General features: G+C 34.8%; 1 protein-coding gene and 1 pseudogene across 1 annotated transcript; one reads left to right on the top strand and one right to left on the bottom strand.

Moving 5' to 3' along the window:
• The first annotated feature begins 912 nt into the window (after positions 1-912).
• LOC149241287 (uncharacterized) lies at positions 913-1311 on the top strand. The gene has a single exon (XM_089370494.1). It carries the CDS (start codon positions 913-915, stop codon positions 1309-1311), a length of 399 nt encoding a protein of 132 aa, XP_089226620.1.
• Positions 1312-13733: 12422 nt separating this feature from the next.
• On the bottom strand, positions 13734-16449 carry LOC149241286 (protein TRANSPORT INHIBITOR RESPONSE 1 pseudogene; annotated as a pseudogene).
• Positions 16450-17921: the final 1472 nt, after the last annotated feature.

The following is a 17921-nucleotide window of genomic DNA, read 5'->3' as shown; positions in this document are numbered from 1 at the left end:
ATTGTAAAATGTTTATATTAATGAGAAATGACATTTTTATAAAGTTATCTAGATTTTTTTTTGTTGTTATTCAAATTTTATATCAGCATAATTTTTTTCAAGCTTTTCTTTTATATATATATATATATATATATATATATATATAACAATTTTAAATAATAAATTATATTTTTGAAATTTAAATATTCTCTTTTAAACTTAAACTTTTAATTATTTTAATTTTAATTTCAATGTGTATAAAGTAAAATGTTATATTATATTTTTCAAAGTAATATATATTAATATAATAATAAGTATCTTTACACAGAAAAAAACATATAAAATAAACTATAAAATAAACATTTTTATTTAAAATAATATTAAAGAGTTTTTTATGTATTAAAATTATTAAAAATAATATTTTTATTTGAAAAAATAATAAATAGATATTATACATAAAATTATTTAAACATAAATAAATAAATTGATTATATATATATATATATATATATATATATATAATTAAATAATTAGATATATTTATGACAAACATAATTTTATAAATAAGAGAAACATAATTTCATATATTTCTGAAAAAAATCATAATACATTAAATTATTTGGCACTGTAATAGCTTTATTTATTTTGGGTTTTTAAGTTATTTTCCCTACTTTTCATTAAAAAAAATATATATGTTTATGTAATCACTCGAGAAAATATACTAAAATTATAATTAAAAATACATTTTCTTTCGTAATAAATTATTAATCTAATAAATTTATAAAAAATATATATATAATTTTTCTCCAAATAAATTATTAACTCAAATTTGGAAAATAAAATATCTACATCTCCCTTGAAAAACAAAAATTCCCTTATCCCAAAACTCATACACCCATTAATCTCCCCCCACTTGGGGAATGAGGAGGCGAAATGACCAACAATGAAGCAGAACTGTGGGCTGTTTATCAAGGTCTAAGGATAGCAGTAAGGAACGGCTACACGAATTTGGAAATAGAAGGCGACTCACAGATAGCAGTAGAAATGTTACGAAAACTCAACAACGGGAAAGACTGGGAGCAAGTAGCTAGAAGCTGGAGGACGGCTGGGATCGTCCAAGACTTGGCTGAATTATTAAAGAGAATAGAATACAAAATCATTAATCACGTCAGGAGGAAAGGAAACAAGGTTGCAGACTACCTTGCAAACTGGGGGAGTAAAGAACAGGAGGAAAAGATCGACAACAGCTGGCCAACAATAAGGAATAAACCGGGATGGGATGAACTCACCACCATAATCACTCAAGACCATAATGAATCCGCAACTCAATAAAAAAGACACCCAGAGACCCCCGATCGGGGTGATAATGACGGCGATCAGGGAAATTAATACAGATCAGGTAAGGAAGGATGACGAGGCAAAAGGTATTCAGGTAATGATGAAGGTGGATAGAGAGATCACCAGAAAAGGTATCATATCGAGGAGGGATGGCGATGAGGTAATAAAGAAGAAGCTGGTGGAGGTAATGCGGCAGAGATTGGATGTGGGTATGAGTGCACAGAAGAAGGACGAAGGGAGGTGGGCGGTGATGAAATCGGCAGGTGGCAAGTGAAGCGGGCGAGGAGAGATGAGGAGAACTGGCGGAGGAGACATCATAAAGAAGGAAGGCGAGACAAAGAGAGGAGGACGTTAAATGAATTTGTAGAGGAGTTGCGAAGAGTCAAGGTGGCGAAAGCTCTGGGTAGGTTAACAGAAAGGTAAAGGAGGCTGAGAAAACAAGCAGGCAACACCGGAAGGAAGAATCGAATGGCAACGAGGAGGAGAATGAGAAGCGACGGGGATGAAGACAACAGAGGACGGAGAAGCCAGGAAAAGAAAGGGAAAGGAATCGAGGATGGAGAAACGGCAGAGAAGTATCAGACAGTTCAGGACGATACTGAAGATGAAGTGGAAATGTTTGATTCAGACCAGGATAGAGTGGAGCAACCGCGAAAGAAGATATGGAAGGACGTGGGGTCAACAAAGGACAAAACACAGGAGGACAGGGAGTATGGAGACAGGAGTAGCAAAGGGCGAGAGGAGGGAGGTGACTTCGGAAGCACCTTGGGCATGAAGAGTCGGGGAGGCAGGGGAAATTACAGGAACAGAGGAAGAGCAGGACGGGGATGAGGACGATGCAGCAGAGGAAGAGGATGGTCGGAAGGGAAACGGGAAGAGCATGAACCAGCACCAGCAAGAAAATACAGGAAAACACTGAAGAAGAAGATACAGTTTGCGGAGCAAGCCTACTGTGAGAACACCAATAAGGACATCAGAAGGATAATTCAGCAACTGGAGGAAGATGCGACCCAAGGTCAATCAGGATCAGAAATGGAAGATTGGGAATACCTCCTTCCGGATCCAGGGAACACGAGAGGATGCATGACTCTGTATAAACAGGCCTTGCATGTATACTGGGTCATGAAAAGGCTGTTGGCTAAGGCTATGGAACAGGTGGCCATGGAGATGGCAGAATTGTCCCAGGGAATTCCAAATTTGAAGAAAGAATTGCAGAACATTCAGGTCACTCTGATAATGCAGGATAAAAAACTGGAAGAGATACAGCAGCAGATAAAGGAGATCAACCCGGGCATAAAGAAAGAAGAGGAGCAGCAGGAAGTCATGGCGGTTTAATACTTGAAGATATGTATATGTTGTCTATAGTTTTTTGAAAGCGGTTGGATAGTTTCGTTTCTATTTTCAGTTTAGAATGCAAACAAGAAGCAGTAGTAATCTTTTCGAATGTTTAGTTTACATAGCCTGGACAAGAAGAATTAATATTTTTTGTTTTTGGATGGCTGTCAAAAACTTAAGGTGGCCAACAGACCCGGTTTCCCCTCAGGGCGGGTTGAGGCCACCATGAAAATGTAATGGTTTCAATTCGAAGTAATGGAAAAAGAATGGTCCCTCCTTAGCTTACAAAAAAAAACTCATACAACCATTAAAGTTAGACTAACCTTACTTAGACTAGTTGATCAATCTATCTCATTTCTAAATCGAAACCCCTAATAATGTCAATCAATCACTTTGAAGTTTTCAACTTTTTCAACTTCAAAACCACTTCCCACACGACAATTGTGACAAATTCTTCAAATAATGTTAGTATGAGATTTTTCATTCTAACAAGGAGTCGTATTTGGCTGGACTAACCTTAAACTTAGACTTAGACTATTCCTACAATATTAGTTGATCAATCTATCTCATTTCTAAATCAAAACCCCTAATAATGTCCGTCAATCACTTTCAAATTTTCAACTTCAAAACCACTTCCCACACGACCATTGTGACAAATTCTTCAAATAATGTTAGTATGAGATTTTTCATCCTAACAAGGAGTCGAATTTTTTCATTTTGAAAAAAGATGTCATTGTCATATGAAAATTAATGATTGGCCATACTATAGAATTACCTCCATTTGCGACGGCATTTTCTTTTCCACTCAAGGATTTCTATCACTATAATTGCATGATCAGTCAAGGATTTCGATCATGAGAATTGAATGAACATTTTCTAATTGTTATTGGCAGAGTTATAAATGTTGGGTGGAGATGTGTATATATCTTCAGGTTAAAAACGATTAGAATCTGATGAAAAATACCCAATTCTCTGCGAGAGTAAGAATTTGAGATCTAAAATACCTATTAAATTTGACGGTTTCTGCAAATCTAATCTAATCTCCCTTTGATCATGACGAAATTCTTTTTGGCTGCCAATCACCCTTCCATCCCTGTAGTATTAATTCTGGAATGCAGAGTAGTTATTAGTCACCTGCCATGATAGTTGTCGAAAGATCTTTCTGTCAATTTTCTATGTCATCTTCCGTAACGTTTTCCATAATCATCTGTAAACGCCTTTACAAAATCCTGTTCGTACGTTAGCTTTGGTAACATTTTCCATATAATCTATCCTATAATTGCATGATCAGTCAACGATATAGACAAGGAAGAAAACTACACAAAACATATAATTGCATGATCAGTCAACGATATAAACAATCATAGATGCGAGAACCCGGAAGAAAACTACACAAAACACTGATGGCAGAAGCCTCAAAACAATAATTTTCCATATAATTTACGACGGAACATCATTCTTGTCGAGAAAACGTTGTATGATGATCCCCAAGAATAGCATGAGCGTAAACCTCTTCTCTGTGCATTACCACGATATCCACGTTGACCAGAAGAAAAGGTTACGTATGGAGTAACATCGCTGTTTTTCACCACATTTTTACCCAAATCTACCTGATCTCGGCATCTTTCACAATTAATGTACGTGCATCACATTCTGAAGGCATCCAGCGGATTGGGTGCGTTGCTTGTAATGTCTTAATTATAGGTGCTTCTTTTCAACCTTGTGATTCTCAGAATTGACCAGATATCGTTCAAACGTAGTTAGCCTGCGTTGATTAAGTAATTGTTTTCAAACGCTTGAATTATTCCGAACATTTGTTTTTTACACGTAAGTGGTTTAATCATAGTTTTGGTCCATAGTTGACCAACAAATTATGAACCTCAAAGCGTGGAGATCTACCTATTTGTTGCTCAATGGTAATGGACCTCTTTGCTAGGACTCCTAGTCTTCGGACTATTTTGCACGTTGATTCACGTTTCTTTTGTGTTTTATTCCTTTTTTGAGTTTTTTTTTAATAAGTTTTTGTGACAGGTTTTTATTTTTAATCTCTTTTCATGAGTTTTCAAATGGTGGTTTGATGGGATTAAATCTCATATAAACTAACTAGATTACACTTCATGGGTTTATCGTCTTAATTTTATAATATCGTAACAATGGTTAAAAGTATATAATATATATATATATATATATATATATATATATATATATATATTTATATAAATAATGATTAATTGATTTTTGATATTAAATGGATGAGGAGCAACTTTTGAATTTTTTTCATGTTAGGGTTTATAGTTAAATTATTTCATTGGGTTGTTATTACATGAAGAAAATCAAAAGGAAAAAAAGGAAATGGAACATATATAGATAAATATATTAAAGAGCACTTCTATTAATAAATAGAATGGTATATTATTATACAACAGAAAGTAGCTAGAGCTATAATGGTGGTAGCTTATCTTTGAAGAGAGATATGGCCGGTATGTTCATTAGCAAAAGCTTCTACAAATAGCTAAAAGAATAGTCTTTCAACACAAAGAAAAGAACCTTAAGGGTCCAAAACCCTAACCCTAAAAGATGAAACAAGCACGAAGGCAGCTCGCAGGCCAACTTTTTGGGGCTTTTTTTGTATACAATCTCTATTTTAGGTGTATAATAGCTTGCTCAAAAGAAATATTCAAGGATTAAAACTATCGGTTAGGCCAAGGTATGCCATAGCATCTCAAACCCCCCAAATGGATAAAATACATCATTTATGGCATCAGAATGTTCATGAAAGTTTGGGACATTGGAAACAATGTTGTTTGGTGGGCATTAATGTCAACCTTTAGAGAGATTATTGTTTGGTCATCAAGAGTAATGAAATGCATTCAATCCTTGATTTGATCACCAAAAGTAAGAAGTAAATGCATTAATTGATATGACCATATTTGATGATCACCAAAAGTAAGGAGTAAACACATTAAGTGATTTGATTTGGTTGTATTTGGTATGGTCATAAAAGGGATTTCAGAGTGATTAATGTGTTTATTTAGTCTATCTAAATGAGGGAGAAATTAACGTAGATATGTTATGCTAATGTTGGAGATCAAGTTTAACTGCTATGTGTAATAAAGCTAATATTATACTTGTAGCAGTGAAAATAGTAGAGGTGAATATTCAAGAGGTTCATTTCATCATTGTAGATGTTATATCTTATGTATCTTGCCTTGTATTACACTACCATAGGTGGTTGGGTTGCATGGCCAAATGAGGGCTTATACTGTTGTATGTAGACTTTGGTTATGTAAGTTTTGGTGCTACTAATTGTGTTGGTTGCACGAAGGTTTTTGCTTTGTTATTGTTGTAGAAAGGGATCCATTGTGAAAATGAATGAAACTATTATCCATTATATTTGAGAAGGTTTGAAAAGTGGTGGCTGGCTTGATAGGAAGTTGGAGCTTCTTTGTTAGTTGTGGCTAACAAATGTTTTTATGGAGGTCGGGGCTTCGAGCAAGTTGGGGATTGTTATATAGGGACTTGTGGATTCCTATCTGGCTGTGGAAATCATATCTATGTAAACAAAATTGCTTGATGATTAATAAAAGAAGAAAAGCATAGTATCACTACGACGGTTTTTCTCTCGTTGAGGATTTCCACCTAAAATCTTCGTGTCCTTATGTGTTGTTTCTTCTGTTGTGTTTTTGAATTTGCACGCATATTAAATTTTTTTTCTTTTGTATAATGATGTTGGTTTTCTATCTACTAATTGATTTGATGAAAAATTGTTAAATTGTTTGTATCAACATTATACTAATTCACCACCCCCTCCCCCCTGACCCTCAATATTACTAAGTTTCCAACAATTTTTATCAGAGCCAGTTCCTTTGTTGTAGCTTAATAACTAAAAGATGGATTTGGGTGAATCATGGGTTATCATAGTGTGTTGTTGGTTAGTCCTGCAAATTTTTAGGAATGGAGAGAGAAGTTGAAATCCCACTTATCTGCACTTGGATCTGAATGTTTGAATGTAGTTATGAATGGTAATGGTGAATAACCCCCTTCAAAATAAGTTCAACAAGGGAATTCCCAAGCTAAGTTTGAAATTTATGACAATATTCATAATCTGGATCTTGAGAAAGTCATGGATATCAAGTCTATAAAGGAGATTTGGGAAAAGTTGCAGGCCCTACATGAAGGAGAAACCACTAGAACTAGTGGAGAACTAGAGATCTGAATAAGCTTATTTAGATACTTAAATAAAGAGAACAAGATTTTAAGGAAGAAAGTATTAGTTTGAAAACTTGAATAAAATAAGGAATGAGGATTGAAGAAGGAATGAGCAAGCAATTTAAATAAAAGTAAAATGAATGTGAAAGATTATAATTTGAGGTGGTTAAATTGAGAAACAATTTAGATAAGAATAATAATCATGTAAAAGGAGAATCTTGTTTAAAGGAAACATTCAAAAGGACTTTAAAAAATTGACTCCAGTAAGAAAGGAGGCTAGTAATTTTATTATTAGCCAAGAAAAAGTTGAAGAAATGAATTCTGAGCTAAAAGACCTTTCAATTCATTGTTTGAAGGTATCAAGTGCTTCACTAGCCATTGTTCTTAACATATAGTAGCTAATCATGAGTGTAGAATGATCAATTTCTATAAGTAGAATAAGCAATTGAAGTTGAAGCACGAAAAGAAGCCTTCTCAAACTAGAAATCAAGGAATATAATTGTGAATGATCAGGTATAAAAATTCATTTTATGGTGAGTAACCCCCTTCAAAATAAGTTCAATAAGGGAATTCCCAAGTTAAGTTTGAAATTTATGACAATATTTATAATCTGGATCTTGAGAAAGTCATGGATATCAAGTCTGTAAAGGAGATTTGGGAAAAGTTGCAGGCCCTGCATGAAGGAGAAACCACTAGAACTAGTGGAGAAAAGGAAAAGAAAAGGAAGGAGAAAAAAAATGCCCCTCGAAAGGAAAGTGATCATCCAAATGAGATCTGCTATCCTAGCATCAAAGTGGTTGATTTTCAAGAAGCAATATTGGTTTGAGATCAAGCTCAACTTAGTTATGCATTAACTGAAATACAAAAGCTCTCAACGAAAAATTGAGATCTGAATAAGCTTATTTAGATACTTAAAGAAAGAGAACAAGCTTTTAAGGAAGAAAGTATTAGTTTGGAAACTTGAATAAAATAAGGAATGAGGATTGAAGAAGGAATGAGCAAGAAATTTAAATAAAAGTAAAATGAATGTGAAAGATTAGAATTTGAGGTGGTTAAAATGAGAAACGATTTAGAGAAGAATAATGATCATGTAGAAGGAGAATCTTGTTTAGAGAAAACATTCAAAAGGACTTTAAAAAATTGACTCCAGTAAGAAAGGAGGTTAGTAATTTTATTACTAGACAAGAAAAAGTTGAAGAAATGAATTCTGAGCTAAAATACCTTTCAATTCATTGTTTGAAGGTATCAAGTGCTTCACTAGCCATTGTTCTTAACATATAGTAGCTAATCATGAATGTAGAATGATCAATTTTTATAAGTAGAATAGGCAGTTGAAGTTGAAGCAAGAAAAGAAGCCTTCTCAAAATAGAAATCAAGGAAGATAATTATGAATGATTAGGTATAAAAATTCATTTTATGGTGAATAACCCCCTTCAAAATAAGTTCAACAAGGGAATTCCCAAGCTAAGTTTGAAATTTATGACAATATTCATAATCTGGATCTTGAGAAAGTCATGGATATCAAGTCTGTAAAGGAGATTTGGGAAAAGTTGCAGGCCCTACATGAAGGAGAAACCACTAGAACTAGTGGAGAAAAGGAAAAGAAAAGGAAGGAGAACAAAAATGCCCCTCGGAAGGAAAGTGATCATCCAAATGAGATCTGTTATCCTAGCATCAAAGTGGCTGATTTTTAAGAAGCAATATCAGTTTGAGATCAAGCTCAACTTAGTTATGCATTAACTGAAATACAAAAGCTCTCAACAAAAAATAGAGATTTGAATAAGCTTATTCAGATACTTAAAGAAAGAGAACAAGCTTTTAAGGAAGAAAGTATTAGTTTGAAAACTTGAATAAAATAAGGAATGAGGATTGAAGAAGGAATGAGCAACCAATTTAAATAAAAGTAAAATGAATGTGAAAGATTAGAATTTGAGGTGTTTAAAATGAGAAATGATTTAGAGAAGAACAATAATCATGTAGAAGGAGAATCTTGTTTAAAGGAAACATTCAAAAGGACTTTAAAAAATTGACTCGAGTAAGAAAGGAGGCTAGTAATTTTATTACTAGCCAAGAAAAAGTTGAAGAAATGAATTTTGAGCTAAAAGACCTTTCAATTCATTGTTTGAAGGTATCAAGTGCTTCACTAGCCATAGTTCTTAACATATAGTAGCTAATCATGAATGTAGAATGATCAATTTTTATAAGTAGAATAGGCAGTTGAAGTTGAAACACGAAAAGAAGCCTTCTCAAAATAGAAATCAAGGAAGATAATTGTGAATGATCAGGTATAAAAATTCATTTTATGGTTATTATTACTTATGTAATTGTTTTGGGCATAAGGCTATTGAACATAGGACCTATGCAAAGAAGAAAAATAATAGAAGGAATATCAACAAAATAGATGAGCCTTTTCCACAATTCCATGGTCACATAAGATGTTTTACATGTGATAATGATGACCATATGGCCAAATATTGAAAGTTGCCTAGTTATTTTCAGTGATCAAGTCAAAAAGAGAAGCTTGTTCAGGGTAGATTGAAATGAAAGTGTGAAAGAGAACTTTAGACATAAAAGAAACATATCAGGGTTTAGAAGAAGAAGGATCACCAAGGGTCCTCAATGAAAAATTGAAGCCAACTTAGTCTTAGGGGGAGCAAGTAGTAGAAAATGCATGAGTTTAAGGGGAGCTCATGAGAGAAAAGAAATATTTCCTTATCATTTTACTATCTTAGTGTAAATGTTTTTTCTTGGTCCTATTATATCATTTCATGTTTTCCATGAAGGTGTTATAGTCTATTTGAATGTTTTCTTATGATCTTATACATGAGTATATAGATTCCAATCTGTTCTCATTTGGTTCAATTGTGTATTTCATTATTGTTTTGATTGACCAGTCGTATAAGGAGTTGAGTTACTTTTGATCTAGTATGATGGTGGTATGTTTTTCCCCTTGAGCACATTTATATTGGTGAAAAAGTGATCCTTTTATCTGGTCCAAGCAATCTAAGGAGATGGATCACCTTTTAGGCCATGCAGAAAGTAATTCAAAGTGCTTGCATTATATCAGAAAATGATAGGATATGATGTATATATAGTTTGTGAACATGGTGTGATAGGGAACATCCTTGTAGATCTCCACTTTGGCATTAGCAGTTGCCTCTATTATGAGAAATCACAATTGCAGTCTAAATGAGCATGCAAGTAGTCTTATTTTGATCCAATGAACTCTTTCATATGTCAACTCAGTGCAAATATAATTTACCTGGGGGGAAATAATTGAATGCAAATTTCATTACAGATGCAATGAAAGAATGGTTGAATTTCCTAATAATTTTTAGTGTGATCAATTTTTAGCATGCTTCTCCCTACTATGTGCAAAGATGTAATGGGAAATAAATTTGAAAATCATTGTGTTTAGGAAAACTTGGTTCAAACAATCAATTTGATTTAGTTTCTAGTTGTTGATCTCACATACACTACAGAAAGAAAGGTCATTGGTGATGGTCATGCCTATGAAATACCTTTAAGGTTCGTCACCAATGTTGTATATATTGAGGGTCCTTAAAGAAACATTGTTGTAATTGCATATAGTGATGGTCCTTTAAGGTTTGTCACCAAGATATTTTCAATGACACTTTTGGTGAAGGTTGTTAAAGACCCATCACTAGTTCTCTCTTTGGTGACACTTCTAGTGACAATGTTTTATTGGCCCTCACCAATGCTCTTTTTCATTACTTGTGGTGACAGTAAAAAAATGTTCATGATCATTGATCATTACAATGAGTTTTTGATGACGCTATGTGACTGTTGCTATATTTTTTATTAAAATATAATAATTTAAGACCATTTTATGGAGTCTTTTTCATTATGTGTCAAAGACCACAGTGGTTAGAGTCAATTAATTTGTTAAGAAGTAATTAGTGTTTATCATTTCGCTCAAGTAATGAGAATATATTTTTCCTGAGTCAACACATGATTCATCTCTGTTAGGTTTATTATATAGAAAATTCCCTTTAGATGAAGTTCCAGTATTGTGTGAAGGAACCATATTATTCAATACATAATAAATATTGGTCAATTCTATTAATGAGAGAGACCTAGCACTCCTCAACACTCCTAGCACACCATGACATGATTTGGAACACACTAACATTCCTTGGCACCCCACATGTCCTGGAACATCTTTGTACCTAGAACATCTTTCGATGACTAGGATTCCTAAGCACATGTTGGAATGCCCCAAAACAACATAACACTCCCCAATCATGTGTTGACATGCCTTGTAGTCCCTACCATGCCATGGAATACATTGGCATGCATTGACATAAATTTGCACTTGACACACATTGGAACTTGGCATGTATTGGAACATATTGTTAGTGTTCCTAGCATGTCCCTTTTGAAAAAGGTAAATTCCTAACTTACTAAACCTCTTATGTGTTCATTTCCTTGCATTTTAGCTCGATTCTCCTTTTTGTTGCCTTGACACTCCTTGACACATGTTGGCACACCTTGGCACCTAACACATCCTGGCATTCCTTAGAACCTAGCATGTATTGGCACTAATTGACACATGTTAGCACACCTTGGAGCTCCCTAACATACACTGGCACTTCTTAACATTCCATGTATTCCCTATCATGATTTACCACTACCTAACATACCTTATCACTCCCTCCTTGGCATGCCTAACACTCGTTGACACTCCTTGGTACTCCCAGACACTCCTTGGTATGCATTAGCACTCCTTGGCACACCTTAGCACTCTTTAACATGTCCTATCACTCCATAGCATTTATAACACTCCCTGACACACATCGGTGCTTGGCACATGTTGCCACTTAATAAGTCACCATGTATGGCATGTGTTAATATTCCCTGGTATGATTTTGCATGGTTTAAGATTAAACTTATTTGAGATCAATTATTCAAAAGTAGGAGAGAAGTAATAAAGGAATATTTGGCACTTAGAATTCACTAACACTTGGCACTTGGCACATATTGGAACCTACATTACTACAAAAAAGGCCTTTAAGGCTAGTTTTCCTTGTTGTAGTCTTGCCAAAACTGCCTCTAAAAGTATTTTTAGGAATTTAGGGGCATTTTTTTAAAAAACCCACCCCCCCCCCCCCCCCCCCACCCCGCCCCCCCTGAAAGTCATGAAAATGTAAATTTTTTAGGGGGTTTTCTACCAACTCCCTCTAAAATTATTTTCTGATGACTTTTGGAGGTGTTTCTTAAACTATTTCCCCAAAATATATTTTTCATGGAATTTTTTGGAAAAAACCCTAAAAAATCATGAAAAGTGAACTTTGGTGGGGGGGAAGGGGGGTCCTAACAATTGCATGTAAAAGTTATTTCTCATAATTTAATTTTTTTAGTGGGGCAGGGTCCTATCAATCATCTCTAAAAGTGTTTTCTCATAATAGTTTTGTTGTTTTGGGTGGGGTAGGCGGGGGGGGGGGGTTAATGTGGGGGAATTCTCCTAAATATATTTTTCATGGTGATTTATAAACCCCCTCCCCTCCCCCCAATGCCCTGTGACCCAAATCTTAGTGTCAATATCTAAGAAAATTAAAGGCAAAGACAAAAGAACAAAACACCCAAAGAAACTCTTTATTAAAATAAATAAAAATAGTTACAGTTTTATTGTGGTCGATCGCTTTGTACTTTTACAAAGTGAGACTTATTATTTATAGCCTTCATGAGTTACAATACCATGGGTCGATAGCATGCGTAAATACCCTAGGTGGATTCCACTTCCAATTGATATCACTCCTGCCCCCTTATGGAGTAATGGTCCCCATTGCATCAAGCTCCCCCCTCAGAAACATTTGTTGAATATGAGCCAATGAGGAGAAGGGTTTTGTGTGGTTTTCCCATAATTATGGGCTTGTGGATAAACCAAACCAAGTGTTGTTGAAGACAAGGGTTTTGTGTGGTTGACCCATAACCATGATGAATGAAGATCTAATGATAGAGATATCCTATAATGCATGTGGGCCAACTGTGATGTTGACAATGTGCGGCCTAGCGAATGGACTTCAGTGGCATGGGTTTACTATGTGGTTGACCCATAGCCATGATAAAAAAGGGTCCAAGGATAAAGATACCCTGTAATGCTTGTGTGCTAACTATGAGACTGAAAATACATGACATACCAAATGGACCTTGAGATAGTTCACTTGTTGTTCTGCCTGGTGGAAATCTAGTGGCATATCTTTGCAATTTTTAACTATCCAATGAGATGTTGTAAAGGATTCCTCCAAGTATTCAAGTTTCAAATTTTTGATTCCCATTATTTTGATTTGATAGTCCCACCATGACATTACCTTGGTATCAAGAGGGACATTTTGTTGTAGCCATAAGTATGCTTCAAGATAGTTAGCACGGATAGCCCAATCATCATGGGCACCCCTAGCTACCAAATGCCTATCTAGAAAGGTACAATACAAAGCTCCAACATGCTTGATATCGATTGAAAAAAGATAATGTATCAAGAAGTATGATGCTCGAAGGATTCCAATTATCGTTGGTTAGCTTAAGGAGGATGATTTAGGTGGACATGCAATGCTAGTAAGTTTTGAGCCTAATACCCAAAAAATACCATACACCTCCTATGTACAATTTCCATTGTTTCCATTGCCATCATAAACATTTGATGACTTCTTGCCAAACTTCCCATCCTTAATTGATGATTTTATCTTTTCTATAGCATTATCAATTGGAAATTGATTCATGGCCTGCTCATCCTTCTCCTTCAAGTAGAACAATAAGATATCCTTGAATCCCACCTCTGATGGTTGTAAAATAAAGAGTCTCATGTGGAAGATGCGGTGATTAATGAATACATCCATAATGAACTACTTGCATCAGAAAAGTTCATTAGTTTGATGCAAAAAAAAATTGTCTATGTCATTTTAATCTTCATTGTTTCCCTTTATTAGCGGCACATTAATATTGGGCTAGTTATGACAAGGTACCTACAACTACTCATTGTAACCTTACAGGAAGACATCAATAATGAATGCATGGCTTCATAGCATTCAAGATATGATAAGAGGGAAACATTTCCAAATGGATTGTCTCTTATCTCAATATTTTGAAGCTTTGGACATCCCCGCAATACACATTCCATGCCCAAATCACTACTTCCACCAAATGCCACAGACAAGGTTAATAAATTCTTTACATAAAGACTAATGTACTAAAAATCCTAATTAGTAACAAATCCTGATAGTGCTAATCGTTGTAATTTATTACAAATGTTTAGAATTACTCCAAAAGCCTCATCCATAGGTTCATTTTTCAAATGATATGACTGGTATGGATTCATGATACAAAGGTAGGAATGTGTTAACCTAGGGAAATTTTGAGCGACTATAATAATTGTTGCATTTTTCATTTTCCTACAAAATTACGAAACATAACTATGATTAGGACATCCTTGATGTAGAAATTCCCACTATAGATCACCTGATAATGCAATATACTAAAGCAAAATCTAGATCTACTTCTACAATCAAAATTTGTGGAAGCTTAATCAATTTGAGCTAGATCAATCAGAACACATATAACAAATAAGAAGAAATCATACACACATGAACACAGAAGAATACTCTGGGGAAAGCCTTAGCTAAAAACCCCGATCTTTGTATTATCATACAAGTGGAAATATGTTCGGATTACAAAAAGCTTTAGTTCACAAGCTATCCAGCTCTCAGTAAAATCCCTCTGCTACTCATAGATAGTCAAAGGCTTCTCACAAACCTTCTCCTCTGCCCTCCAAGCCTCCTATTTACTTGCGCAGTTTCTATTGAGGTCCAATGCTGCCACCTGTGTGAATTTACCTCTCACACAACACATTAAACTCAATAGTAACTGTGCAATCCTGAAGGAGATAATTCTTTCTGCATGGATGCGTTTCCTATATAGGAAAATTCCTCCAATTGATAGTACACTATCCCTTCCTCTGATCTCAACCGGGTCTCTGACTGAACTGACATGCATGAGTTATTTATGAGAGAATATTCAGTTATCTAGAGAGCAGTAATTACATGCATGCAAGCATTAACTAATTGAATTCACAATTAATTCAACAAACTATTTGAACTAATCTAACTAGACTTAACTCAGTTAGCTGACCTAACTAATTACAACTCATCCTTATCTCTTTAACTAAGGGATAAATTCCTCAATCAATGGAGAAACGGTTGCATGTCTTCACATAGGCTTCATGTTTGATTTTATACAACTAATTAACTCAAGATGAATTAATTAATTATTTTACAAACAACTACTAAGATCAAATTCGAATTTTACTTCTCAATTATAGTTCAATGACTAACTAAAATTGGAATCCATCCTGAAATTCTATTTATAGCAATGCTATTTTTAGCACTTCCATTTTTCATTCCTTACTGCTATGTCCAACACTGGTACCCAAACTGCTATTTATAACAGTGCTATTTTTAGCATTTCTTGTTGCCATTTTCAACACTGGAGATATTGCAAGGATGCCTTTTGTGTGACACTAAATCGATCCTACACAAATGGATCCATTGGAAAAACCTATAATTCTCTCAGGTTTTTACAACTTGATAATAAAGTTTCTGATCCCTTGTCTCTAGCAATATCAAGAACCCAAATCCATAATAGGCGATGACAATTAAAAGCAAGCCAGACCCCCTCCATACTTCGTATATTAGCATAGCTTCAATTAAAAAAATTCAAGTTTGAGCACACATAATACAAAGTAGGAAGATACATAAGTTTTACTTTCCACATCCTTGACAAAGTTCCAAGTTCCTTATAGTTGTTAAAAGATTCTTCCAAATATATAAATTCTTCCAATTGAACTCTTGAAAAAATGAGTATGTACCCAACTCCATCAGCTAAGGAGATATTACAAGAAGTCACTTCAATTGTTCTAAAGAAAGAGTTTTATTTAGTTTCAAACTCCTTAGAGTAGTACATCTAACCACCAGCCTCTCAAGGGCATCAAAATTCACCTCATTTTTATACAAGTAAAATTAAGTCAAAGTAGAGAAACACAAATTTTTAGAAAATAACTTAGCTAGTAATCGCCTTGAACAACCACCTCACTCTCATGTAGGTCCAACTTTTTCATCTTCCTGCAATGGGTTGCGATGACTGTTAGGATATCAGTGTTTAAGCCATCACAATTCATGAGCGAGAGAGCATGGAAATTGAGAGAAGAATGCATTATGAACTCAAGGCTTTCATCAATGACAATCATGCTTTTAAGATTGATCTCCCAAATCCATGGATAGGTTGTACGTGTGACCAAGAGTAAGGGGTGAATTTACGCCCCCAGTTGAGAGGAACGAGGTTTAAATTCAACAACTGTGGATCCCCCTTGAGAGTTATTATTGTTATCTTATGGAAGTTCCTCACTAAGATCACTGACAAGATGGAATAATTGCTTCAACTGAAGATCTTCTAGTAGCTCTAGGCCTTACATACTAGCAAAACCATGCACCCATCCTTGATCGAATTCACAAACAACACATGCTCTAACAATTCATTTGGGAATGAATATTAAGAATCCCCTCTATTATTCATCATTATTACCCCCTTCACATTGTTGACCTTCATTCATAGGTTTTCAGTTTGATTCATCTTCTTTACACCAACAGTCTCATCCCCATTCCCCAAAATCAAATAACTATGAAATAACTAGGATTGCCATGTCTAGGTTTGTATTTAATAGGTGGATTTCCTGTAGTTGTTGAAAATTTATTCTCCCCAATATTTGGAAGCAGCCACTGAGGGGAGAGGGGAATGGAGCTTTCAGACCCGTGTAGATATCATGTGTTGAGAAACTCCATGTGATGTAGTGTAATCACAAAAATCTATGGTTTGTTGTTGACCATGGTCTTCTGAGAGAGATGTTCGCCCAATAGTGGATGCTAAAAACGATTGTCCATATAAGTGAGAAGAAACTTTTTCATATCTTTTACTTGAGATCTCATCACATTTCAGGATGTGATAGAATGTCTACTAGAAAAGAATTTATTTGAGACCATTGATCTAGATCTTAGGGTTAAAATTTGAGAAACTTGAACATGGAGAGAGAAGAAGAAAACACCCAAAGAATGTCTACTGAAATAAAGAAAAATAGTTATAGTGACATTGTGGTGGATCCCTCTATCCTTTTACAAACTCAAAATCATTGGTGGATTCCATTTCCAATTCAGATCACCCCAAAAATCATGAAAAATTAACTTTTTTTGTGGCAGGTGTTTTCTTACAATCGCCTCTAAAAGTTTTTTCTCGTGACTTTTGCTTTTAAGGGGTTAAAAATAACTGCGCCAAAATACATTTTTCATGGTGTTTTTTTGACAACCCCCCTAAAATTCATGAGAATTTGACTTTTGGATGTGGTTTTTGAAAACCATGCTAAAAAAAAAGTCATGAGAATTGAACATTTGGAGGTGGTCATTTAGTGACTACTTCTAAAGGTTAATTTCTCAAGAATTTTTGTTTTGGGATGGGAGGTTTCCAAAACCACCTCCAAATTTTGAATTATTGTGACTTTTAAAGGGGGTTGTTTGACAAACCCCCTTAAAGACACGACAATATAACTTTTGGAGGCATTTTTTGACAACCACCCACCAAAATTGATTATAATTAAACCTTGATAAGTGGTTGTTAAATGACCACCTCTAAATGTTCAATTGTGATGAATTTTGGGGATGGAAATCTTTTGTTGTATTGAATGGGGAAAGCAGACATAAATGTAGCATGGATGGGTAGAATTAAGAGGTTTAGGCATGGTTTACTAAAATCTATAATCCTAGCATTAGAGAATGAGAAGGGGCCTTAGGACCTCATGGCATAATGGCTAGGGGGAATAAAGGGAAGGAAATAAGGGAAATTGATAAGGGGAACCCCCAATAGTTGTGATAAGAGGATTAGGGGACCTATTATTACAACTCGTTACCCCTTAACCTATAACCACTAAATTACCTGTCCCCTTATTCCCCAAGCAATGATCCATTAACCCCTACACTCATAATCCATTAACCCCTTGATCC

The sequence above is a fragment of the Pinus tabuliformis genome, chromosome 8 (genome assembly GCF_031772625.1).
Source record: "Pinus tabuliformis cultivar Carrire ecotype Pingquan chromosome 8, CPIR1, whole genome shotgun sequence".
Lineage (NCBI taxonomy): Eukaryota > Viridiplantae > Streptophyta > Pinopsida > Pinales > Pinaceae > Pinus > Pinus tabuliformis.
This window is presented reverse-complemented; position numbering and strand designations above follow the sequence as displayed.

Bases quoted from the DNA above. Each gene is read 5' to 3' on its own strand.
- LOC149241287 (XM_089370494.1), top strand. From the start codon at position 913: ATGACCAACAATGAAGCAGAACTGTGGGCTGTTTATCAAGGTCTAAGG.